Source organism: Tursiops truncatus, chromosome 2 (genome assembly GCF_011762595.2).
Source record: "Tursiops truncatus isolate mTurTru1 chromosome 2, mTurTru1.mat.Y, whole genome shotgun sequence".
Taxonomy (NCBI): Eukaryota; Metazoa; Chordata; class Mammalia; order Artiodactyla; family Delphinidae; genus Tursiops; species Tursiops truncatus.
Window position 1 is genome coordinate 109,344,284 of NC_047035.1, and position 26,274 is coordinate 109,370,557.

General features: G+C 41.3%; 1 protein-coding gene and 1 long non-coding RNA gene across 2 annotated transcripts in view; one reads left to right on the top strand and one right to left on the bottom strand.

The window, feature by feature from the left end:
• LOC109552341 (uncharacterized) overlaps positions 1–26,274 on the bottom strand; it is a 176,747-nt gene that overhangs the window by 84,710 nt on the left and 65,763 nt on the right. The gene's annotated exons all lie outside the window — the stretch shown is intronic.
• On the top strand, positions 1,158–24,525 carry LOC141275673 (IQ domain-containing protein H-like). The gene is made up of 4 exons (XM_073801163.1): positions 1,158–1,431; positions 5,829–6,020; positions 20,133–20,253; positions 24,194–24,525. The coding sequence occupies exons 1-4, from the start codon at positions 1,168–1,170 to the stop codon at positions 24,502–24,504; spliced, it is 888 nt and encodes a 295-aa protein (XP_073657264.1). The 5' UTR covers positions 1,158–1,167; the 3' UTR covers positions 24,505–24,525.

The window sequence follows — 26,274 nt, forward strand, 5'->3', positions numbered from 1 at the left end:
GGCTATGGCCATCCTCACCTGCTAAAATCCTACCCATCCTTCAAAACTTACCTCAACCCCGACCTCTTTCATAACAATAATACAAGCTCACATTCATTAACTGCTTATATCCAAGGCGCTATTATAAGTGCTTTACATGTATTATCTCATTTAATACTCATAGCATCCTTATGAGATGGGTACTACTATTATACGCATCTTACAGATGAGGAAACTGAGGCCCAAGAAGAATGAGTAATTTGCCTTTTCAGCTTTCCCCACTAGCATGTGGCCTCTGCCTCCCTCCTCCCTGCCTCCAAGACCCTCTGTAGCTCTTTATGGCCCTTCTCTGCCTGGTATTAGTTATGCATTAATGGTACTCATCTGTGTCCCCACTCCTTGAGAGCAGAGATATGCTTGTATTAGTTTTGGTGTGTGTTGACCATCTGGCTCCATCCTCTGCCCCTTATTAGACATGCTGGATTTATTTATTTAATTGAATGAGACAGTCACATGTATTGCTGAGCTGGGTCTAAGTAGTCAAAAATAAAAAGAGTTTTCCATTGGAAAAGAAATTTGAGTCTCACTGAAATTCTCAAATATTTTCCATTCGTGAATCCTTTCTGGAGTGTTGGCTAAGAACCATGATAATCATCATAACAATACATAGTCTCTGAAACGGAATTTTTGGTAGAACTTTGGGAAGAGAGTATCAAGTCAAGTGCCTATTTCCTACTGAATCATTTAAAGGGTTGCCAGAATAGGAGTCCTGAACAGTGAAGAATACTATGGGGTTTTTTCCTTCATTTTTTTGTATCGATTTTCCAGACGCTTTAGTGTTAAACCATGCCAGAAGTGTTGCAGAGATGAAGCACTATTATCCAAAGGCCACCAGCCTCTTTTCCTTCTGACAGAAGGATAATTCCACGTGGATCAAATAAATACAGATGTGTAGTAATTAGTTCTATTCCCAGTGAGCCTATTTCCAACACACTAAAGATGTGAGTGATCATGGAACCTCACCCCAACAGCTTTTATCAATTTAAACTGCTAAACAACGGGATAGTTCATAACCCAGCCTGTTATTAATAATGCATTTATTGTGCGTAACATTATAAATTAGGTGTGTGGACCAGAAAAAGAACACCTTTTAACAAGAATAATATGATCTCCCCCCAGAAGCAGCATATGTGCCTGGCCACTCACCTGATGTACAGTCCCAAGGCAATCAAAAGAATAAAAAATCTCATCCAAGGAACAGAAGCCTACATTGTCAGCGGGCTCCTCCACAGAGATGATTTAGCTGTGGCGGATATGTTAGATGTACCCATCTTGGGCCCAGAGCCTGAACTAGCTCATGTCTATAGTACCAAGTCCGGAAGTAAACGGGTCTTTGAAAGCGCCAATGTGCCAGTCCCTCCTGGAATATATGACGTCTATAGTCACCAGCAGGTATGCAGGGTGGACAGGCGAGGCTCTGTTTAAATATTTCACATTCTCTTGACCTTACGGGAACTTTAGGTCTTCTGGTGTCAGCCCTACCCAATGAAGAATATTGTGGAATACTTGAGTTGAGTTGATGGGATCTACTTTAGGCCTTCATGTTTCAAAGCGTCTTCCTAGGGGCCTTACAGAAATTGTTGTAATTCCCAAAGTATTTCTTCATTTGGATTAAGGAACTGAAGGCCCTATTCATATACTAATCTGCTATCAATATTTATTGACTTAACATGGATTAATTCATCAACATATTAGTTAGCAGGACCCTAAGAAATGTGAGAGTCAATTTTGGCTAAAAGGAGCAGGTTTGGAAAGCTCCAGGGAGTGAGCCCTTTCTGCTGAGTCATGTTGCAAAGGGCATGTGGCAGAGGGCTGCAGATATCTGTGGCTCTGTAAAAAAAAAAAATCCCAGCTCCTCAGGAAGTGGCCATATAGGAAGGAGGGGGGAAAATTCCAGAAAGGGGAAGTAAAATGGCTCTAGGAGGAAAACTATCTGCTTCTGGGTTTTGCCTTGGTCCGAGTCTATGGCTATGCCTTCTTCCAGCAGATAGTTAGGGCCCTAACTATCTGGAGAACTATTATATAATATTAGTCACTACAAATGTAGCCACTAGAGAACTAGTAATTAGCCACTTTGAGTTAGCTCTGGCAGGTGTTCTCCCATTTAACTATTTTTTTTCACAATAAAGAAAATAAAGAACAAATGGCTGTTAACATTTCCTAACCTCTGTTTCAATACATCTCTTAACCATTACTCTGAGCCAATCACAAGTGATTCCGGGCAGCCACTTCTAGGGAAACTAAAGAACTGTACACAATGAGGATGTTTGTAAGGGACAATATTTAGGGATCACGCTTCTTCTCTCAGTTGCCTGATCCTGATGCTCTGCACCTCATAGCCGCTGAGCCCCAAAATCAAGCTTTTCAACAAATCATACTTTTCAGAGACTAATTTGAAAATTTAGCTTATTAAATTGCCCCAAAAGTGTTTCAGTCTTGCTAGATAGAGTGTCCTTGGGCAATACATGGGCTCATGAAGGAAGTTCCTCTTAAAGATGGCAGCGTCTAGAAAAGGCACAGGCAATCTTAATAGGATTAAAAGAGAGGGGCTCCTCCTAACCTGGCATGTCCCTTCCATTGTCATTAACCTCCACTGGAATTTGAAGGTAACAGAGTGGATTGCTTAACTCTGCTTCCCTGTAGAATACAAGTGAAATGCATTTTTAAATGATACAATTTCATACATGTATATTAAACAATCTTCAAAGCCTTAAACTTAAAATATGTGCAATATTTATACTGAGTGAGTCTTGCTTTTGTCCCCATTGATGAGAACTCAGGCTGTCTTTGCTATGAAATATTTTAGAACTTTGTATGTTAATTGTGGTTAAAGATGCAGGAACATTTAATGCAGTAAAGCCTCCCCCTAATACTGATATTCAGAAGTAGGATAAAAACCTCTCCTCATAGACAAATTGGATTTGAAGGATGTCATTTCACCTATGGCATGTGCAAATTGTATCACAATAAACTAAGTTATAACTAAGGTCCATGCTATCTGTTTGGAAAATGTATCTCTAAGGTCAACAAGAATTGAAGTACTCCACTGAGATTTTTCCACATAGTGCCTATCTGAACATGTCAGCGTTTTGAATTTGCAGATGGTAATGAATCAATAACACTGACTTCTTACCGATGTGCATCATAAACTTAAAGCTGGTGAAAGAAAGCTGTGATTTCTTAATTTAGGTTAATAAATATTCCTGGTTATCAGTTGGATTTTAGCAGTAGACATTTTTCTACTTCTGCCCTACACCAGTATAAACTGTATGCCAATTAAAAAATATATTACATCTTTTGAACAGAGAGATTCAAATAGAAAATGATAAATGTTTGGCAATAGCATAAAGTCATTGGTTTATGATTAAGTAATTTATGTAAAAAATCCAACTTGAGCACAGTGAGCATTTCCTGTTTTGTTCCATAAAGTAACCATGCAAGTTCTCTTTCTGGCATGTGTTCCATATGAAATATTGACAGCTTTGGTTAAATAATCAAAAATGGTGACGCTATTTTAAAGCACTGTTCAATTTTCACTTAAAGATAGCGCATAATTCTTTCCAGTGGTGCAGTCTTTACAATACTATTGATCCTTTTCATTACTGTATGGGATTCATCAACAGGCACCCATTTATAGGATTCTCAGAAGCAACAAACAATAGGATTTAGAAGAAACAGATAATAATTCTGTTAGGAGTTGAAGCTTCCAAATATACATACATCCAAACATACAATGAAAAAGGCTGTGCTAGAACAACTTTCCTTACATTGGCAAAAGAATTTTATTGGATATTAACAGTCCAAAGACCATTTCTACTTCTGCAATGTATGACCATAATACAACAAATAGAATCTATCTTCTCGACACAACAGTAGAGAAAGAAGGGATGTAACCTTGGAAGGCACATTTAAAAAACCTTCCTAGGCTATGCTCATAGCCATATGGTGTGTAGACCAGAGTACTTGTCATTTAAACACCCAAATTATCCACAGACACTACTTGATAATTAGGGAGCTAAGACAATTTCATTTTCACCCTAATTGAATACCCCATGGTTGCATGGGGCTTCCAGGGATCCCAAGTATGCCTGTTTTGGTATCACTTCTACACTGCTGCATAGTGTAACATCCCCAGGAAGATTTGCTGGAAAGACACAACTCAAGAGAACAGATTGTGCCTTTAATCAAAATAATGTTAATCTTCCAGCTCCAGATTTCAACAGAACTATAATCTCGAGTTCTTTCACACTCTTTAGTTTTAAAAAATCCACTTGGTGAACAAAAACTTATCAAAGGTGAAGAGAATAGTGCTGCAGAGGCCTCCTTAAGCACAGACCGTGGCCAAGAACAACATGGGGTAGGCTCAGGAGAGAGAACGCTTGGTATTGTTTTTTCCGTGCAATATAGACTGGAAAGTCAGATGAGAAGACCAAACAAAAAAATCATTTTGTGATCTAATGAGTTATTTTTCACCAAGGCTCTACTAGAACAGTATTACTTATAATTAAGTAATCTTGCTATAGACTTTTGTCTGATTCAAACTTATCCCAAATGGCTTGTTGACTGTTTGGAAAGTTGCTTCTCTTGCTCCTCACTTCCTTCTCCACCTCACCCTTCTCCTCCACCTCTCTGCAGGCTGAGATGGGCAGCACAGTGGAGAAGAAATGGGCTTAGGTATTGGACTCAGAGCAGCCTGGGTGGAGTCTCTGCTCTGCCACTCAATGTTGTGTGATCATGGGCAAGTTATTTAAATTAGCTGAGTCTCAGTTATTTATACATAAAGAGGAATTAATAATGATGCCTACCTCATAGGTTTTTATGAGTGTTATGTGAAAAAACTTGGAATTCCCTGGAGGTCCACTGGTTAGGACTCCATGCTCTCACTGCCAAGAGTCCGGGTTCAATCCCTGATCAGGGAACTAAGATCCCACATCCTACGAGACACACAACGTAGCCAAAAAAAAAAAAAAAAAAAAAAAAAAAGAGAGAGAAAGAAAAGAAAACTCATGTAAAGAGCTTAGCCAAAGGCCTAGATCCTACTGAGAGTTCAATGATGTTAGATATTATCATCATTATTATTACCATGATATTAGAGCTTGAACTTCTATCCCTGAAACATTCATGTGACTGAGCCCAGTTCTTGAGGGAATAGTTTCAAATAAGATGTAGGATAGGTGTGTATTCCAAGAAAGTTGCTTTCATGAGTGTTTTATCTCCTTTATCTGTCTTGTACCTACAATACACATAATACACTTTGTCAACTGACCGGCCAAATGTATGTATTTCACATACACTAACGAGGAAAAACTTAAATGCTTTATAGACAAGAACATTTAAAAGCTCAGCAAAGCTCCAAACAGTTAAAGTTTTCGAGACTATAACTTTTTACAACCTTGAAACTATAAAAAAAAAATTGAAGGATAAGTAAACACATAATTCCCTGAAAAAGGAAGAAAACAGTATCAAGATTCAATTACAGATATTCACAGGTTTTTTCCTTTTGCCTTTAAAAGCCAGCAAATGATAATTTCATAATTTCTCATAAATAAGATTATACTTTTAAACATGTCTTTAGTCCCACTGGTGAGTGGTTTCTTCATACCATATACATATATATACACACACATACATGTATCACATAAAACTTCTTCTAATCTGTCTTAATAACTAGAAGAAAACCGAATGAACAGACTGTTTGAAATAAAGACACATGAGAAGTACCACAACTAAGTTAACACAATAAGAAGGAATCCAGGAAACTAAATGTTGCTGTGTCTTTGGCCCCACAGATAATAGAACAGGTGAGTCAGCTGGTCATTGATCACCTGGAAATCCAACGCTGGCTCTTTAAAATGGACTATGAGTTTGGAGGAAATGGGACTGCATTTTGTGACATTCCATCCCACCTAAAGTGCTACAAGTGGGTCCTAAAGGAGAGTCACAGATACGGCCGTGAAGACTGGAGCAAGAAATGGGCACAAGTGAGTGTTCGATGGTAACTTAAACCTGAAGTGTCTGTGAACAGATAGGAGATAAAGCAAAAGGCTCTGCTAGAAGATAAGGCACTTTCTTCTAGACTCAGCTGCGTTACCTACCAGCAGTGAGACCTTAGGCAAGTTTTTTACTTTCTTTGGCCTTAGTTCTTATATACAAAGTGAATGAGGTTGATTAGGTTATTTTAAATGTTCCTTCTTGGAGCCCTAAAAGTCCTCAAATTGATTATGATAATTAGGAAGTAATCTTTTTACCATGTTCAAATAACATTACAAATCTAATCATTTGCTGTAAGTGGGTCTTGATCAGATGCTTCTAACAAGTGTTATTAAGCTAGTTGTATTTTATTATGAGAGAGAAATTCTATTAGTGAATGCTTGTGACCTGGAAGCTAATGTATAATAGCATTCTGTCAGCAGTCATATGTTTTTGAAGACAATTCAAGGAAATTTATCTAACTGCTGGTGCCTGTGAGATGTTGAGAAAATAATACATTCCAGCAAGAAAATCTCCCGGCAAGAACTGAATAGGTAAAAACTCTTAGCATATGAGTGACGTGTACAGATTTTTCCACACATATTGATGGAAGGATGAATTGTACAACTTCTTAGTCTGTTTCAAACTTGCTTAATAATTAGTTTTATATGGCCTCATATATGAATTACCCCACCATTCTAAAAGTTGCATCATTTTGCATCCAGAGACCTCGACTTGCCTGGCTTCTCTTAATCCCAATCTCTGTTTTGGCTGAGCTACTGGTGAAAGCATAACTGATGAGGAAAATTCAGACGCAGATTCCCTTAACTGATTCCTTCCCCACCGATGTCTGTAGTAGTGGGCTCTGCAGTGATTTGCATCTGCTTTGAGCAACCCACTATACGAGTATATGAATCAAGACACAAGTGATAGAAAGGGAGGGGCACACAAGAGAGAACCCCATTATTCTTGTGAAAGTGAAATGACGAATACATCTAGAGAATAGTCAGAAGGGAGAGTTCCCTTTTACAAATGTTACTGTTCTCCTCATAATCTATTCCGGGCTTTTCCTCCCCCTCCATCAGTGAATGGACTAAATGCAGTACTTGTCATGGCCAGCTTTTTACATATTATTTAAAGGATACCAAAATGAATTACTCTTCTAGAAAAAAATAAAACAGGGAAAATGTATTTAATTTTGAGGCCCATAGAGGTTTCTCTTGTGTTCTCCTTGGATTAGATTTTGTTTCATCTTATATAAAAAAAAATTTTAAGCAAAACTGTTGCGATTAAACCATGAAAAGTATGACTTTTTTAATCTAAAAGACTGAAATGTTAATGTACAAAGTATTTGCTGTCTCAATATTTCAAACCAATTTTCATAAAATTCTCCTGACACTAGACTATGATAAATTTGAAATGTTTGACTTTAAGTTTTAAAAATATTTAAAATATTAGCATTTGGCTGAATTGCATTTAGAAACCTGAATATATATTAATTTCAATTATTTTAAACAATACCGTTTTAAATTGTCACCAAATACATTTGGCATTATTGTTAATGTTGTCAAATGTGACACTTTTGAATAATTAATAATCTGTCTAAATCTTTTTTTTAACTTAACAAGGGAAAAATCATTATTATGAAATCTTTTTACACTCTGAGACCTGTGCTTGGCCAGGGTGTGGTTAGAAGCCAAAAATAAAAATAAAAAATAAAGTAGTTCTGAAGAGCTTTTTTTTTTTTTTTGTAGGAGACTTCTGACATTCTTTTGCCTTCAAAGTGAAATTGCATTCAGAGTGGAAGTGAACCGCAAGTTCCACTGAGTGTAGCTATTGAAAATTTAGGATTAGAATTATCTTTTGTCCCAGAAAACCGTCATAACGGTGCACATTTAGACATCAAAACATTACTTTATGAGCACAGGCATGTTTTAATGTCCTATTACAGTTTGTAGACCTGTTTCTTTTGATAATGAAGATGTTGTGTCATCAAGCCTAGCCTGGCACATACAAAACATATACTGGCAGGTTATTAAAAATATCAGCTTCTTGATGAAAGACTATCCTGCAGGCTAAGAGTCCAGAGAAAGACTCCATTCTGGGAGAATTATTAGAAATGAAAATATGACTGTAAGCACTAAACTATGTTAGTACTTACAAATAGCATCATTTGCATAGCAGTTTATGACACGATACCATGATTTTTCTCATTGGTATGTTGTAGGCAACAGATTAAAAACAGTGCTGTTTATGGGAGTTTGAACTGTTTTGAGAGGCTCTTGCATCTTATGTAAATATTGGTTTTAGAGGTAGGCATGATTCAGTGTAGACTCAAGGATGTAATATAAAGATCATCTTTTTTTCTACCTATCTAATTGAGAACGAGAGTTATTTGGTTGCAGTTGAGACTTGAAACAAAGTCATGGAATCAACAAATGCTAAAACATTGAAGTCACATTTAAAAAATCAGTGTTGACCTGTAGGTGATTTTAGGAAAAGCAGAATGTTACGTGATGGCCACAATGAAAACAGCACAACTCTCATTTTTTTCATGATGGCTTGGTACCAACCTTACTCTCTTCATCCTACCAGCTAACAAAACCTACGTCCGCCAACAGGTTCCAGTAAACTCACTCACTTAAGTACTCAATGCTTGTTAAGGTTCAAATGAATCTACACATGTGTGCATGCTCCAAAGACCCCACTCCCCAGTCGGGGGGATTTCATTTAGTAGGAATAAAGGCTTAAGCAAAGACACACCTGTAGGGGAAAAACCTTCCTGGATACTCTCACCTAAGACAGTGTAGGGAGACCCAAGTAGACATTTGTTGTGGTACTAGTCCTTCTTGTGCCTTTTTCTTTCTTTCTTTTTAAGGGGTAAAATTTCCCTCCCTCGCTCCTAGAAGATTGGCTTGGTGGTAGTGAGGCCTGGTGACACTGCTTTAGAAGAGTAGTTGCCAGAATACTGGCCTAGACGTGAGATTTAGCATTTTGTAGACCCATGAATACACTATAAGGTCTTGACATTTCTCCATATTTCTTAATAATAATAATAGAATTGTACCATCGCATATTTGATCCACGGGTGGTTGATGTGGAACCCGCAGATACGGAGGGCAACTGTGCAATGCCATTTTATACATGGGACTTGAGGATTCTTGGATTTGGGTATCCATGGGAGTCCTGGCATTTCAGTACTTTATGTGAATTGACTCATTCAATCTCAGAAAAAAACGGAAGTTTTTATTCATTTACTTCCACACCACTTTGATACGGAAGGTATTGTCACTCTGTTTACCGACGGAGAAATTGATGCTTGGGAAGTGCAGTGACTTGCCCAAGTTCACACAGCTAATAAATGATCCGCACCTAGTTTGGAACACACATCCACTCCTCCTGGCCCCGTGCCGTTGCCACACTGAGCTGAATCCATTTAGAAAAGACCCGTTGTTTGAAAGCCTTAGAGTAGCGTTCTCCCTCAGGTCCCTGCCGTTGTGGCCTGCTGCCCTCGTGGCAGATTGTCTGCTTTCTACAGAGACTTGCGGGAAACACAAATGTCCCACAGCTATTGCTCTCAAATTTCTTCCCTTTCCTGTCTGAAAGGAGAGCTGCTGTCCCGTTGCCAGCAGGCTGAGATGTAAGAGGGCCATCGGTACACACACCTCATAGTTTCAGAGAAGAGGCCCTGTTGGGGGGTCTGTAGGATTCGGCTTTGCAACCTAACTGCCTCACGTACCTACTTATGTGCATGGGTGAGGAGACTGAGTTTTAGATATCACCCTTTGATCATTCATGGAGGTGACAAATTTTCAATGCCTTTCTCAACTTAGTACACTAGCAAGATCATTTTACTGAACCTGTAAATTCTCACAGAGCTTAGAGTAAGTAGCCTATCTTCACAATCAGACACAGCATTAAAAATATAGTGAGTTTTTAAAACCCTGTTTTTTGGATAAGCAACCACATATTTTGTTTGTTTGCTTTTAGTCTCCTGTTCCAGGTTGACATGTAAACTTCCTCTGAAGCAAAATGAGGTCTGGAATAGGCTAGTATGAATAATTGAACATTCAGGATAAGTAGGAGGTGGCCTGGCTTCGTGGGTTCCATAGCCTAGGCGCACAGAGGTTACTCGGGGGGAACCATGGGCAAGTCACTTCAGCTCTCCAGGTCTCTATCGCTTCAACTGTAAAGAGAAGTAATATTAGTACCTGTCTCCTGGGCAGGTAGTGAGAATTAAATGAGATAACCTTTGTGGGTTGGCTACCGATGTACTTAGCACATAAGACTTCAAGAAATGCTACTTGTTATTAATATTACCATAAAATTGCATTACAGTTAAATTGTAGGTAATATTGAACAAGTACATACAATTTAATCTTTTTATGGTGATTCAGAAGGTCCTGTAGCATCTTGTAGGCTTCCAGAACATTGTTCTATGCATCAATTATCATTACATAGGATTGTGGCTGTTGTGGATACAGAATGTTGACCAAGTTGTGCCTACCCAATGATTTACCCAGATAATGCCTTTAAAAGAATAAGCCATGAAAGCAGCCTGGTTTCTTGTAATTTGAAAACAGAAAATAATTCCAGTTATTTAAACTTCCTACATGTTGTATAAAGAGGCATTGACCTGATAAAGTAGAGATTTTTCTGACCACAAGATTGAGACCCGGTTGCTTCATTTCCCGGTTCCAGTTGATGTCTTTTCTAATTAGTGTAGCAGCACGTCACCGCAATCATTGGAAAGTCTTAGTCATTTACATATTTTTCCTTATCTCTGAAAATGACTTAGAATGTTTTCTTCCAGTTCAATGGCTGTTTTCATGAAGCTGCCAGGGTTGGGTGTGAGGTGCTTCTCTGTGCCTGAGGAAGATGATAGGAGAAGGAAAATTGCCTCCCCAAGTTAAATGAAAGCTGCGTCCCCCTTCTGAGGACCTATAATAATCAGCTATACAAGCTGTTGGTTTGTGTGTCCTATTGATTTAATATGCTTCTAATCAGTACATAAAGCTATGGGCCTGCAGTGTTAATTTTTCATATGCTTACAAAGTACCCTTTGATTTTCTGTCACACGTTAATTACAGCGTTTTGCCATTAAATAGGAAGCTTTGTGTAAACTAATTACTAGGTAATCATTGTCTACTGCAAGCACGCTGTTTGTACCTTTTATTTTATTCTAAAAATGCACAGATCTCACAGTCTGGAAACCCTCTACCTTCCAGCCATTAGCTCTCACTAATTCATAGCATTATTGTGGTGAGAGTATAGGAGTTGTAATTGTTGTGGTATCAGAGCTGTTAATTACCGGAGTAAACAGTTGAAATGGTGCCAAGGTCTATTGTACAAGGCAGAGAAAAGGAGGTTTAAATGTTACTCCCACCATCTGGGGACTAGGGGAGAGGCAAATGCTTGAGAACAGCAGTGAGGCGCTATCGCCTCAGCTCCAGGGTTGGCGGCCATATGGATCCGGAATATTTTGAATCAATTGAATTTAACTACCAGTTTTCGCGATAATAGCGTGGAAGGAAGGAATAAAGCAAAAGATGAGAGGAACATGAACTGGTTATGTTTTCACATACAGGAAGTCCCCATTGGAGTTCTTTTGGAAATATCTGCTTCAAGCCACATAGCAGGCACGGATATTTGGAACAGATTCAGAGTGGGTTTTACTCTCCTCTGCCGGCCACTGCGCCATTTGCTTCTGGTCGTCTGTCCTCCATGCCCCTCGGTGAGAGAGGGATGCCCTTGAGAAGACCCAGACTTTCGTGTAATTGTGCCAGAGCAAACAAAAAATCCTCACTTTTGGAATTCACCGATTTACTACCCTGGTATTTTAATAAGCATGGTCTGTAGAAAAAACAACAATACTAAATATATAATGCTATCACATCCACCTCAAGTATATACCTCTGTACACATGGAAATATCAAAGAAGGTACAGACTCCGATTAAGAAAGGCAGATGCTTGCCCATTTATTTTGTATAAAATTAAAATATAAATCCTCCTGATAGTCTCCCATTTCAGTCGACAAATTCACCCCACTCCCCACTACTTGGATGAAAAATCAAGTCCAAAGGGCACATGTGTTTTCTTTTGCTTTTAATTTTCAACTAAAGAGCTTTTTCAGCATATGCAGTATTCTCAACCAGCGATATTTCTCTAACTGGAAAGAAAGAAACCTATTGTCAATAATAATAATTATGGCCACTACCATTTATGGTTGATTTTTAAACTGCGTGGTTTCTGCTTTAAAATACCATGTAATCTTTAAAACAGTCACATGTTTTTACTTGATGTCACTCATATTTAATATAATTGCCTTTAAACCCATTGTCCAACATTAAAAATATCTTTAAAAAAATCTACCACTTGCTGCTGTAACTACTTTTTAATATCATTCCCAAAACATGAACATATTCTTCTTTTTTTAAACCACCCTGGATTATTTATTTTTAATTGTTCTTTTAGCAGATGTTGAAGTAATTCAGAGAATAGTGTAAACAACTCCTTTAAAGAGAGCGATCACAGACGACCACATACACCATGAACCAAGGGCAGTGCCTGTCCGGCTTTTATGGTGGCCGCTTTGGCCCACAGGAAAAGTTTTTCCTGCTTTTGTGTATGTGCAAAGTTCAAGTTAGAATTTCAAGAAATGCTTAATCTTTATCAATTGAAATCCCCAGCATGCAGCGCGACAGGGTGAGCCTAGAAAGAAAATCATGGCCCCCTGTGGAGAGGGGAAAAAAGAAACAGCAGTTGAAGAGCTGGAAAGCTGAAAGGGAATGAACCTCTCTAGCGTTTCTGGTCGGGGCCAAGCAGTTGTGCTGAGCTTTGGAATGGAGGCGCAACATATGTGCCTCAGTTGGACAAAACGCTTCTCGAGTCAAATCAACTGCTAGGCCTGCACGCTGGTGCAAGGTGGAGGCCTGGATAATGAGGGACAGACTTCTCGAGAAGCAGCGCGTGGATAATGCTACATAAGTATGGAATTATATACCACATTTTCACCATTCTGTTTAATGAGAGCCGCCACCGCAGCGAATCACTTGCCACACAGCCAAGATGGGCCATTAGCTATCAAGGGAAAATTGTCTTTGCCGCTTTCAGCAGATGGAGCAAATATTTTACAAAGCAATTTTACATACCGAAAGCATTTGTGTGCCTTGGTAATGTTGGCTGTTTTACATTATGTTACCTTCTACGGCAGCATAATTTGCCATCTCATCGAAGGCAAAGTTGGCATTTTTGATTTTTCAACTCTCAATTAACAATTAAACATGGAGTATTAAGGTAGTCCTTAAACTTTAAGTAGGTGTGGAGAGTAGTTTATGACTTGCTGGAGACATTTTCATTTTTTCTTCATCCTCTCAGCCTATTTTTGCACTCTAAAGAGGGACGATTGCTAATGATTTTAATGGAAAGGAATGAGTGAAAACCTCACTACTGACTGCAGAATGAGAGTAGCCAATGCATAGAGTGATCAGAGCCTTTGCTGGCTTAAGCATCCAGCATGGACTGTGGATACACGGTTTGGCCCACCCCTTTGTATCAGTTTAAAATGTTTAATATTCAATAACACCAAGTCCAACTCAAAATGACTTTAAAAATAAAGAGAATTTTTAAAAATAAACATAAAAAATAAGCAGAATTTATTATTATCAGCTAACTGAAAATCCAGAGATTGGCTCTGGCATCAGACAAGGCTTAATCCAGTGGCTCAGTATCACTAAGGACCCAGTTACTTTCCATCATTCCTCCGTACTGTGCATAATGTCTGCTCCGTCCTAAGGCTGGCTGTCCCCAGGGTCGCTAGATGGCTGCCAGTGGCTCCTGGAGCTTGTCCTTAGTCAAGTAGCTCCTAGAGCTTGTCCCCGGTCAAGGTAATAGGAAGAGAGAACATCTCACCAGGCAGCATTCTCAGAAGAGCATAAAAGCTTCTTTCTCAGAAGGCCCCAGCAAGTGTTTCCTAACACCCCCAGCAAGTATTTCCTAACACTTGATTAGCCTGATTGGGTCATGTGCCCCTCCTGAACCAATCACTGTGGCCAGGGTATGGCTTTGCTAACCAGGGGCCCATCCCTGGAGCTGAGCGTGGAGTCACTCTCAATTCTTGCATAGCTAAGAATGGGGTAGGGACAGTTGCTGAAAGGAAGTTGGGTATATCATTACCTGGAACGAGGGGACAAAGATGCTAGGCAGACAACAACAGATGTCCATTCTACCATTTGTCATAAATTTGACACCACAGACTTAGCATCACATGTGGATGATCTAAATCTGACCCAGATGGACCATCAATGCCCACTGATGGCAGTTACAGACCCAGATCTCATCGCACTATGGCATACTGGTAGCAACTAGATTTGAATCCCAGTTTGCTACTTCATGGGTGTGTGACATGGAATGGAGATGATAATTACTACTTCAGAGACTGGCTTTGAGATAATAAATATAAAATCCCTGGCACAGACCTACCACATGGTAAGCTTTCAACAAGAGAGAGCTATTGTTTTACCTAAAAAATAACTATAGTGGTAAAAAGTGTCCTGTGTAAGCAAAGTAACCTTCCTAAATTCACCCTCAAATTCGGAATCCCTCCCTTCTCTCCATCTCTGTGCCACTAGCCTTTCAAATCCTGGAACCCACACTTTCCCTTTGAAAGAGGCAGCAGGGGTGGTGGAAACCACTCACCCCAGAACCAGAGGCAGCCAGAGAGCTCCTGTGGTCTCGCTGTATGAGTGTAGAAGCGCCATCCCCTCTTCTGTTACACGAGGCATTTGTCTTAGATGTTCCACATGGCCTCTTTCAACACTGACATTCTTGCTTAGTTTTTCAAGTGATTGTCTTGCCCTTTTGTCCCTATTCCTCCATTTAGGGATATCAGAAGACTCTATAAAGCAGAATCATCTAGGTAGGTCCCTTGGTTTCTCTTTTGAGCAACACCAATGTCTGATGTGAGAGACTGGAGGTGATTAGCCGAGAAGTTACTTTACTTAATTCACCACTGCCGATCCAGCAAAGAAGCTTCTGAAATAAAAGGAGTATTGGTGAGGTTGATATTTAGAGCATCTAATTTGTATTCTTTCTTCCTCCTTGCTCATCCTCCCCAACACACACACACGCACACACACACACACACACACACACTCATACTCACACACACACACACACTTAGAATTTACTTGGGAAAGTTACCTCTCTGGAGCTTGAAGTAGCTTTAGTCATTGAGGGCAATATTAAATTGGATATGCTAGCAGCTTCCCCTGAGATATCCTGAATTTCTTTCAGTCAAATATCTCTTCCTTCAAATTTATACTTTCTTGATAGAAAAAAGAGAGAGAGCTGAGAGGCAAAGTCCATGCTTGATAGACAAGAATCTCTAGGATGCACTGGTCAGGCTGATGGAGGCCCTGCAGTTATCTTGGAACACTCCAAGGTCATGACTATCACTGATGCACTCTGAGGGGTAAATATGGATACTGGGTGACAAGGCTACGCAGTGGCACAGATGCGGCTCAGGTTCCTCCTGGATGGGAATTGCTCTAGAGCTATTAGCTCCACAAAGGCCAGCAGCTAATGTGCATTGCCAGAGCCAGTGCAATCATAATGGAATGAAGATCTGGAACTGATTTTTTTCAAGAAGTGAAGGGTATTTTTCTAACATTTGTTTATCACCCATGAGGTCTAAGCTTTCCTTTCCACACCTCCAGAGTTGTTAGCTCTAAACGATCTGCTCCATGTGGATGATAAACTCTCTGAAACACTAACCAGTAGTAGTCTATCACCTTGATGTGCCTCATTGAACTACTCATTTCATAAGTATGTAAGATAGAGAATCTGTGCCCCGGTTGCTGGCTTTTAACAGATATTCTACACACACACACACACACACACACACACACTTTGCAAGGGTGAAAAGCAGTGGGGAAGAAGGCAAACTAGCAATGGTTCCCCCAACTCCGTTGTTTTCTGTCTTCAGTCATGGGTTGAAAATCACCCAATAACAGAATCTGACAACTCAGCCAGTGATCTTACACAAGCCTCCTCACTCCAGGGGCCTCTACTTGCCATTTGTAGAGCAGGGGAAATAATCCTGTGCTGGCCCACCTCAGAGTGTTGGTGTCAGGACCAAAGGAGATAATGAATGTGAGCCTGCTGTGACAAGAGGAAGTATTTTATGAATACGGTTCTGATGATTCACATGAATTTGGGGGTTTGTGTGGCACGGTTTTGTACATCTGTGTCCGTGTGCATCAATGTGTACTTAAGCTTACTCTGAACAGAATAAGCCCCAATAGCTACAGATCTTCCGTTATCAGCATCTGCCCTTAAAGTTGTGGTAATTGTGTTTGAACTATGCAAAATGATAAACACTAGAGAACAGAAACTCCCCCCAAGCTGAGAACTTGCATCTGATGTCTCTTCATTGGAACTAAGGCCATTCTTAGTATAATCCTTCTATTTCCTATCAGATGCTTTCAAAATAAAGAAATAAATTGAACAGTTAATACCTCCCACCCCATTATTTCTCTGCGTATCTTTTTCTTAGAGAGTTCCTCGTGGCCCCAAGCTGCCTCTGTGTGCCCCAGCATCCCCTATCGAATGTCACCCTGCAAGTGCCTTCGGCCCTGTACTCCTCATGATGGGACACAATTTCCACAGCAGACTTTCCTCTAGGAAATTTACCCCCTTGCTATGGCTTTGTACGCAGCACAAACGCTGTAGATCAAGGCAGAATGGCTGGCTCTGTAAGCAGAGGCAGTGAGGGCAGCCTGACACAGCGTCCAGATGCCTCTTGCAAGCTACAGCCTCACAAGTTAATTATTGGCCTTCACATAGCATGTTGCCTCAGAGGTGACACTTCATAAATGTCACCTTATTTATCTTTCCAGTGCCCCTCAGAGGCCGGGAATCTCATAAAATCCACCCAGGAAGCATTGGTGCTTCTTAAGTAGTCATCCCCCAAGGTGGTCCCTGGGCAGCAAGGAGGGAGCCTGTTGCAAGGTTTCACATTTTCCCTTATTCTGTAACTTCAGCTCTTCGGGGCTGGGTCCCTGTGTTTATCACCGCCACGACTCAGTCCACAAATATTGAGTGTTCCCTGTGCTGAGCGCTGGGGAGCCTGACCTCAAAGCCACTGACCACGCCATTAAGGAGCCCCCGGGGGGCTGGAGAGCATGGGGAAAGGATACCCCACAGGGATGGCAGAGAAGGCTTCCTGGGGGAGGGATGACTGGAACTAACTCAGAGAGGGTGAGGAGCAGTCAGCTAGGTGAGGAAGCGGGGGAAGGAAGGCAGAGGAAAGACATTGAACCAGGGCAGTTTGGGGCAAGACTGAAAGCCAGAAAGGAGAGAAGTGAGGCTACATTAGCAATCAGAGGCCAGGTCACAGAGGGCCTTTGTGTGTCGTACTGAGGAGTTTTGACTTTAATCCTTAAACAGATAGAGATCTAGTTTCAAGACTTAGGTGGCAAAGCTTTCACACACTCCTTCATTATCTCACCTCCATCTCTAGTCTCCCCGCACCCCAACACATAAACACTCTTTCTCCTTAGTTCAGTTAGGCCTGACATTCTGTAATTTTTTTCCTCGATTTTTTTTATTGTGGTAAAATACCCATAACATAAAATTTACCATCTTAACCATTTTTAAGTCTACAGTTCAAAGGTATTAAATACACTCATAATGTTGTGCAACCATTACCACCGTCCATCTCCATAACTCTTTTCATCTTATAAAACTGAAACCCCGTACCCATCAAACACTAACTCCCCATTCCCCCTCCCCCTGACAACTACCATTCCACTGTCTGTCTCAGCGATTCTGACTACTCTAAGTACCTGTCATTTTCTGCATGAATGAATGAATAAATGAATTACTTCTCTTGAACTGACTTGATGGGATAGCAGATAGCAGATCACTGGATAGATGGTTCAACACCTTTCAGAAACAGGGCAGAAAGGGCCCTTTAATCAGAGCAGAACAAAAAGGAAGTCTCCACTGTCCTGGTAGAGGGCCTGCCCTGCATGGGTTCCTTCCCTGACATTTAGTTTCCCAAGCAGGGTGGGAACCTAGAGACGTGCTTCATCGTCCCAGCTTTGGGGCACTGCATGAATCATAGACAATTGGTCTCTTTCGATAGAGTAGGATGGTTTTAACTGAAACAAGTGTAAAACAAAAAGAAAGATGGGTGTGGAGGACAGTGCTCAAAGAAGGAACCAAGAAGGGGGGTCCAGGTTGTTGGAACTGCGTGTTTTGTGTGCTTGTTTCTGGTTTAGATGCAGGGCCTTGGGGAGATGAGGTAATGTACAGTAAAGAGCAGAGAAGATGTAAACTGTGCAGGATACAAAGTGCTCGGGCTTTGACAGCAACTTCCCTGCCTATTAACTCCCAAGGTAGAGGCTCCTTGTGTAAGCTGGCTTCCCCAGCCCTTCTTCACGACCCCCAACTGTGCAGAGAGCCACCCTGAACAAGGGTGGGCGGCGGCACTCTCCCTTCCTCATGGCATTTTTGTTTTGTACGTCAAGCACTTACTAAGCTAACTAATGAGACTCTACCACCAGGATTTTCTGGATATTTCAGAAATTATTCAGGTGACTGGGACCTGCCTAGCGTGTACTCTCAGATATTTATTTGTCTTCTATTGTAGATTTTCAGAGGGTACGGGACCCAGAATGAATCAGATGTTCCAAGGAGCTGGGGGAGGGGGGAGGACAGTCACTTTTTAAAGGCAGGGAAATTGAAAATAAATAGCTGTACAGATGATTTCTAAGATTCCTTCCTGCCCCACTCGCCAGAGCTGATTCTTTTCTGACTCTTCCAAATACTGATGTTCACTCAAAAATTAGAAAGTTCCCCAGCAACCCAAAGCAAGCCTGAGTTTTTCTCGTCAATGTCCTATATTTTGAATATGAATCCTGCCCATCAAATGTTTTGTGTCTAGTGCCCTGCTCTTCTTCTGAGAGGAAAAATATCTGAAGAGGTGGCTTCTATCTAAAAAATTTTAGATAGTCTAAGGCTTTCCAAAAAAAAAACAAAACCAAAATGTCCTGACAAACCGAGTCTTTTCATGTCAAAAAGCCAGGTTTCTTATTCATCAGAGGGTTTCCTACTGTTTTCATTTTGACAGGATGCTCTGTAGTTTGGGGTTGTTGTACAATGACGTGGGGCCAGCCTCACATCTAGGCAGATGAGGCTATGACCTAGTGGGGCACATCAGGTGACTGAAGCCAGCCCCCCTCCCCATCTCACTCTTCCAACCTGCCCCCTCCTAAAATCCCACCTCTACAGGGTCAGCCGTGGTTTAAGGCTTTGATACCAGAGTTACATGGAGACCCCCCAACCAGGGGGAATGGGCACGGCTTAAAGAGATGAAGGTGCCCAAGAAAGACCCTGCCAACTCCACGATCTCTCCCAAGATTAGCTCTGTTAGGGTCATAGTATAAAAAACATTCCCATCTGGGTTGCCAAGAGGGAGGGTGGGTAGGGAAGGGAAGGAATGGGAATTTAGGAGGAGCAGAGGCAAACTATTATATATAGGATGAATAAACAACAAGGTCCTACTGTAGAGCACAGGGAACTATATTCAATATCCTGTGACAAACCATAATGGAAAAGAATATAAATACATGTATAACTGAGTTACTTTGCTCTACAGAAGAAATTAACACATTGTAAGTCAACTATACATCAATAAAATCTTTTTTAATGAAAAAAAAATTCCAGTCTGAAGGACCTTAGGGAGAAGGTAGTGAACCCCACCTTTTACACACTGGGAAACTGAGGCCCAGAGTAGGGAGGCACAGTGCCCGAGGACATGCCATTGGTCAGGCTGCTGTGGGTCTGAAACTGGGGTTACCTGATGCCCAGACAGAAGGCTGCCTTTTGGAGACAACAGGCACGATTAGCAGCAATATTTAGGGGCCAAGTCACTTTGAAATATGAAAATTGAAATGGCTGGAAAAATAGAGAATATTTTCAAAATGGCTTTCTGACTCTGGGTAAACAGTAACCACATTTTTTTTGCCTGTTGGAGGCCTGGTTTTTAATCACTCCACAAGCAGTTTTCATTTCTGTAGTAAAATTGCTTGTGGTTCTATTTAATTTGTTTCTGCAGGAGCCAGCTTTGGTGAAGATCTCCGAGGAGCTGGCGGGCGTTTTAGCACAGCACGCACAGCCAGTCAATGAGAAACGGTTCCCGACATGGAGGAAATTCCTCCAAACATTTCTCAGTCAAGGTAAATAAGACTGTAAAGCTTCTATTGAGGATTAGCCTGCACAACCTTGAATTCTAGTTTTGGGTCAACCTGGGGCCAACTTGAATACCTTGCAACTCTTGTGTTGGTTTAGAAAAGTGCTCCTACAAGCAGACTTTCTTTCTCTTTTAAGCTTTGCCTAAATATTTATCTTGCACTCAGTCTCTTAAGTAAGCAGGAACTGAGCATACCAAGCGTGCCACGCATAGCTCAAGATTCTGACTTCTCCTGAGAACTAGGCTTTGGAATCAGATGACCTGGGCTTGGATCTCATCCTTGACCTTGAGGTAGGTTCTTAAACCCTCAGGGGCCCAGTTTCCTCACCTACTTCACAGGGTTTTTGGGAGGATTCAATGAAATACAGATATGAAAGTTCCTTCCGTGGAGCCTGACTCAAAATAAAGTCTTTAAGAAATGTTAGTTTCTCCTTCCATTTTCTAGGAGAGCAGAAACGGTCTCACTTCCAGTTCTGAAGGTAGACTTTGTAAATAAGATCCTCTACAGTCCTGGAGCAAAGTCAGCCTCTGTTTCTTTCATCCTCCTCCTCTTGACTTCTCCTCAATTTTCCAATGACATTAGGAGGTCAGTGGATGAGGGAATGAATGGAGCAAATGCTGCTTATCCCCAGTTGGAGAGGTCCTGTGGGAGTGCTACACCGAGGCACGGCCACACACTGCCCCTCACTCTCCAGAAGGTTACAGTGTAAGGCAGATATTCCTATATGCTTACCCACATGAATTATAAGAGAAGGCTAGGATACAGACCACAGAAGATATCTTTCCACTCTTTACCACTGTCAAACGATGATAATATATTAACATGAATATATAATAGTGTTATAATAATATTAGATCAGATGCTAACAACAGCAGCAGCAACAAGCCAGTGGTGAGAATAGCACAGTGAAATAACATAACAAGCACAGTCTGTGCTTACTATGTGCTAGACCCTATTCTAAGTACACCTACATTAATTTCTTTGATCCTCCCAACAGGCCTATGAGGTGGGTAGCATTATCACCTTGCTTTATAGAGGAGGAAACTGAGGTACAAAAGATTAAGTAACTCACCCCGAATCACTCTGTGATTACGTAGCAGAGCCAATAAAAGGCTACCCCTGTGCTGCCCCAGGAGTCTTGGCCAGAGCCAATGGGTATATTTACCAAGGAATACCTCCTAGCTCAAGGTATGAGATCGCATGGGAAATGACAGATCTGTTGGGCGTTGGAATATACTGCAAGGCAGAGTGGGGTGGAAGGGCATAGTAAACACTCTGTTAATGAATTATTTAAGCAAGGCGTGGGATGGTCCACCATCTAACAAGAATGCTGAAAAAGGATTCTTCACTGGTGCAGGGAGAAGCGCGGGGTGGGGGGCAGTTATAAGGCACAATCTCTAATGTCTTCTCAAATCTAAATTTCTGTGATTCTACAAATTTCCACATGCACCCACTGCCAGAAAAGTAAGGCTAAAAGAGTCAACCCCATGCATCAATGGAAGAAAATAAGGTACATGTAATAAAAAACGGTTAAGAATAAAGGATTTTTTTAAGTTAGGAGGGGAAGACCATGAAGATCTCAGGTCCATACAGGACAGGATGTTAGGAAGTTTCCAGATCTTATAAGGTCAGTCTGCAAACCTTCCTCTAATCTATTATTTTCATGGGAGCTTTGTAGATTAGAAAGGGTATTCCCAGCCACTGTCTCACCTGAGCTGTATGACCACAAGCTTAGGCTTTGCCTCAACCTCCTTCATCTCTATCCTTTCTTCCTCTCTCTCGGTCGTGTTGTAATCACAGTGCTTATTTACGGGAGGCAGAACAAGCTTTATTGAGCCAATTTTATAGAAAAAGAAAGAGGCTTAAAGCTTGGAAGTGACTAGGGCAAAATCACACAACAAATTCGTGGTGAATGGGAACACAGTTAAGATCCTACAATTTCAGCATGTCTCAAAAATCCAGTTCTGGTAAGTCATGTGTTTTCAAACCTCTGCGGGCTCTGAGCCCAGTGCGTACAGCAGGCCCTGCGTAAAATGCTCACTGACTGAGAGAGGCCTTCCCCCAGGTTTCCTGACCCTTCGGCCACCATCTCCTGCCATCCTCCCCTATTGCCTGTTTCATTTCATTTCTACTCTCTGAAGTGTGCTTATGGTCACAAAGTGTGCTAGAGATTTGACTTCTACATTGTCATAGGATTATATCAAAGGCAATACATTTTTAAAAGAGGAATTAATTGCTTCGAAAGGAAAAAAATTAACGGTGAAAAAACCATGGTTCTGTTGCTGAGAAGACAATACAAATAAGCTACTTTGAAGTAAAATAATCTTGTAACTGTAAAGGACCACGTGTTTTCACTGAAGCACCATCTTTCAAAATGTAGGTGATAGCTAAAGCCACAAAGTTTTCTGAATCAGAGACTCAATAGGTCTTTTTGCTTTTTCTTGTGCATTGTGTCATTGCTGTTTTGTTACCTTTACCTTGCTAAATCCCCGGCAACCGGTATTTGGGTACAGCACACACTAGGAACCTCATTTAAAGAAAAGCACATCTCAAACCAACCAAAAAGATAAATCAGTTTTCCTTCTGAAACTCAGTTTTCTTTAGGACCAGCTCCAACCACATTTATAGACATTTAAAGAAAGTGCCTTTTGTATAAAGTAACAGATGGCTGCATTTGAGAATTGTTAAAATTTCAGGATTTAACCGTCTATGCTGTTCAAAGCCTGTGAGCAGAGGTCACCTCCCAGCAAATTCCTGAAATACAGGCCAAGTTTACCTTAATACTGTCAGGCTTCAGAGGCTGCCTTGTCTAGGAACACTTAATTGTTTTTACTTTTAAATTATGTTATCTGATTCTTCACAAATAATATTTAAAGTTTTTTCTATAAAAGGGATATATACAGTAAGATTTACAAGTTAGGCCTAAAAATAGAAAATAGGGCCATGTGAATTTCGTGGACACCAATGAGCTGGGCCACAAATTTATCCAGGGCTAATTTGTTGCTATGAACATCAAATTTGCCTCTATGATTTTTGTTATTCAGAGCAAAAGGTAAAATAAGATAAATTATGACGCTCCCATGATCAGCACGGAGCAAGCTTACCTGATCTTCAAGAATGGCAGCATCTCCTGGCTCTATATTTTAAAACAACCAGCTATATATAGAAGTCCTTTGGCTGACATAATGGTCAGTGCTCTCTTATGCCTGATAAAAGCCCTAACCTGTCAAATTTTCAAAAAGCAGTGAAGTTGAACAGAAAGCGCAGTGGTCATCAAGGTACAAACTGTGGACTGTGGGCAGTTAATTCCCCCTGAGGGATTTGCTATAGTCCTCAGGTTCATTGTTCATGTACTGAATGGGCATAGGCTTGATGATCTTTACAGTGTCTTCCTAGTTACGATCAAAACTACCATTCAGGGCTTCCCTGGTGGCGCAGTGGTTGAGAGTCGGCCTGCCGATGCAGGGGACACGGGTTCGTGCCCCGGTCCGGGAGGATCCCACATGCCGCGGAGCGGCTGCGCCCGTGAGCCATGGCCGCTGAGCCTGCGCGTCCGGAGCCTGTGCTCCGCAACGGGAGAGGCCACAACAGTGACAGGCCCACGTACAGCAAAAAAAAAAAAAAAAAAAAAACAACTACCATTCATTGAGTCCTACTATACACCAAGCATTGGGCTAAATACTATCGACACAGTATCACGAAGATTCACAACAGTCTGGTGAGGTAGGTCTTATTATGCTCATTTTAAAAATGAGGGAAAGGAAGTTCAGAGAATTGAAACCACTTGCCCAAAGTCTCACAAGACATGGCAGATGCAGGCTCTGAGCCTGAATCCCTCTGCCAAAGACTGGGCTCTTTCCTCTTGCTCTAATGGGCACTGTCCACGTGAGCGCGTCCTTTCACCTGCCCATGCTTTTCCCCCCAGGAGGCGTGATCGAAGCATACCCACCTTCAGAGAGCGTCACCAACCTGACAGTGGACATGCTGATAGAACCCAATGGGGGAATCAGGATACTGTCAACAGGGGACCAGTTTCATGCCGAAGGCCCCTTCATCTCCTCTGGGACCACTATGCCTCAGACCTCATTGGATCCCCAAGTTCTCAGTTCTTTGTGCCTTCAAATTGGAAATGCTTGTAAAATGAAACATGTGATTGGTTACTTTTCCATCAACCTGGTGACTTTTATTGATCCAAGGACCATGGAGCAGCAGGTAAGTCGACTTGATGCCGTATGAAATACTGAAATATGTAAAGACTCCACACCGTCCATGCCTATGCAACAGGGACTGTGAGGGAGCTTCTAAGATTCACTGCTTTTCTGATGAGCTGACTGTAAATTCAGCATTTACATGGTCCATGGCAATTTGGGTGAGACCATGCTTTATGTCTGTAAATACAGGACCAGTGTTACCAAGCAAAGGGCTTGCTGCCCGATGGGTGCAGTAGCCAATACGGTACTATGGCACCAGCTTTTGAGAAAAGAAAAGGCTTTATTGCGAGGTCAGCTGGCAAGGAGACAGGAGGCAAGGCTCAAAGCTGTGGCTCCCTGATCTGGGGTTTGGTCAAGCTTTTACAATTTAGGGGAAGAGGGTTGGTATGCAGGGCAGGTTTTCACTGAAGGGCGCTGGAATTTGGCCGTTTATGGTGAGGTGTGATAAAGGGGGCTTTAGCACCGGCTCTTCAGGGACAGCAGACCCCTTGCTTCTGTAAGGGCTCTGGCATTCAGGTTCCGGTCATGTCCAGGTCCTTTGGTTTCACGGGAAGAGAGACTTTGCTTTCGGGTGTTGTCTGAGGTCAAAATTTTCTCCTCGGTGCATACTTTGGCTGCATGACTTGTGGTTTTGTTCTGTTGTCTGTGAAAAACAACTCAGTTTCTTGTTAGAAACAGTATAGGGCTAGTTTCAGACTGGTTCTGCCGATACACCAGGGTCTTCTCATTCGGTACAGCTGGAGTTTAAATGACTGCAACTCATTCCAATGGGGTCTCAGTTTGCCCATTAATGCTCTGCCTGTATTTTATTGTGAGACTGCTTTATGCCATCCAGGGAGTGAACCTTTCTAGAATCTGTTCTTAAATAGAAAGTTAATCATTAAAAAGGAGGTAAGAGTTCTTGTTTCTGTTCCTTTTCTTATCAGTAGTTCACCAGCAACTTAGGTCGTCAATTTTTTCTTCTTAAAAAAAGTGTATTGGGAAATATTTCATAAATATAAAAAGGTCTAAATACTAATGTAATGAACCAAGACCACCTCCAGTCCTGTGTACTCCTTGCCAATCCCCCTTGCATGGCCCTTTCTCCTCCCAGAGGTATCCACCATCTTGCAATTAGGACTTTTATTCCTTTTCATACCTTTATGCTTTCACTGCATGTGAATGTGTTACTCAACCATGTTCATTTGCCTGACATGCAGCAAGCCAAAACACTGAAATGCTGACGTTTGCAGCAAAGAAAGGGTTTATTCACAAGGCAGCGAAGCAAGGAGAAAGGAGAACAAGTCTCAAATCTGCCTCAAGGGGCATGAGAGATTTATGGGATAAAGGAGCAAGGTGGTCGTAGGCTTGGGGAGCGACGGGACAGGTGATTGGAAATAAGAGAAAGGTGAGGGAATTGTCAACCTGCACAGGAGTTACTACTAAGCTATGGGCTTCTTCGTGGGAGGCGTGTTAAAAAATTGAGGCACTTGGCATGATCTGAGGGTGGAGTTTTCGGCCTTCTGATGTCAAAATGTCACTGAGCTGACACTCGCACATGCCCAGTTGGAGGGTCAGTGGTCCTATCCAGTCTTAACCAGCTCAGCTTGAACTAGACACAGTTGACTCCAAGTTTCTGGGAAACATCTCAGGCAAACATCGTTTAGGCTAAGTGCAGCTTGGAGGACATGCACTTTTTTATAGCAACAATTAAAATGACTTTGATGAGTGAAGGCAGATTACAGGTGTAATGGATTTATATATTTAATATGTGGTTTAATTTTGTTTCTTTTAAAACTTTTTATAGATCATAACA

Coding starts and splice junctions, on each gene's coding strand:
- LOC141275673 (XM_073801163.1), top strand. CDS start 1,168: ATGTGCCTGGCCACTCACCTGATGTACAGTCCCAAGGCAATCAAAAGA. Junction 1,432..5,828: donor ACGTCTATAGTCACCAGCAG/GTATGCAGGGTG, acceptor TTGGCCCCACAG/ATAATAGAACAGGTGAGTCA. Junction 20,254..24,193: donor CCAAACATTTCTCAGTCAAG/GTAAATAAGACT, acceptor TTTTCCCCCCAG/GAGGCGTGATCGAAGCATAC.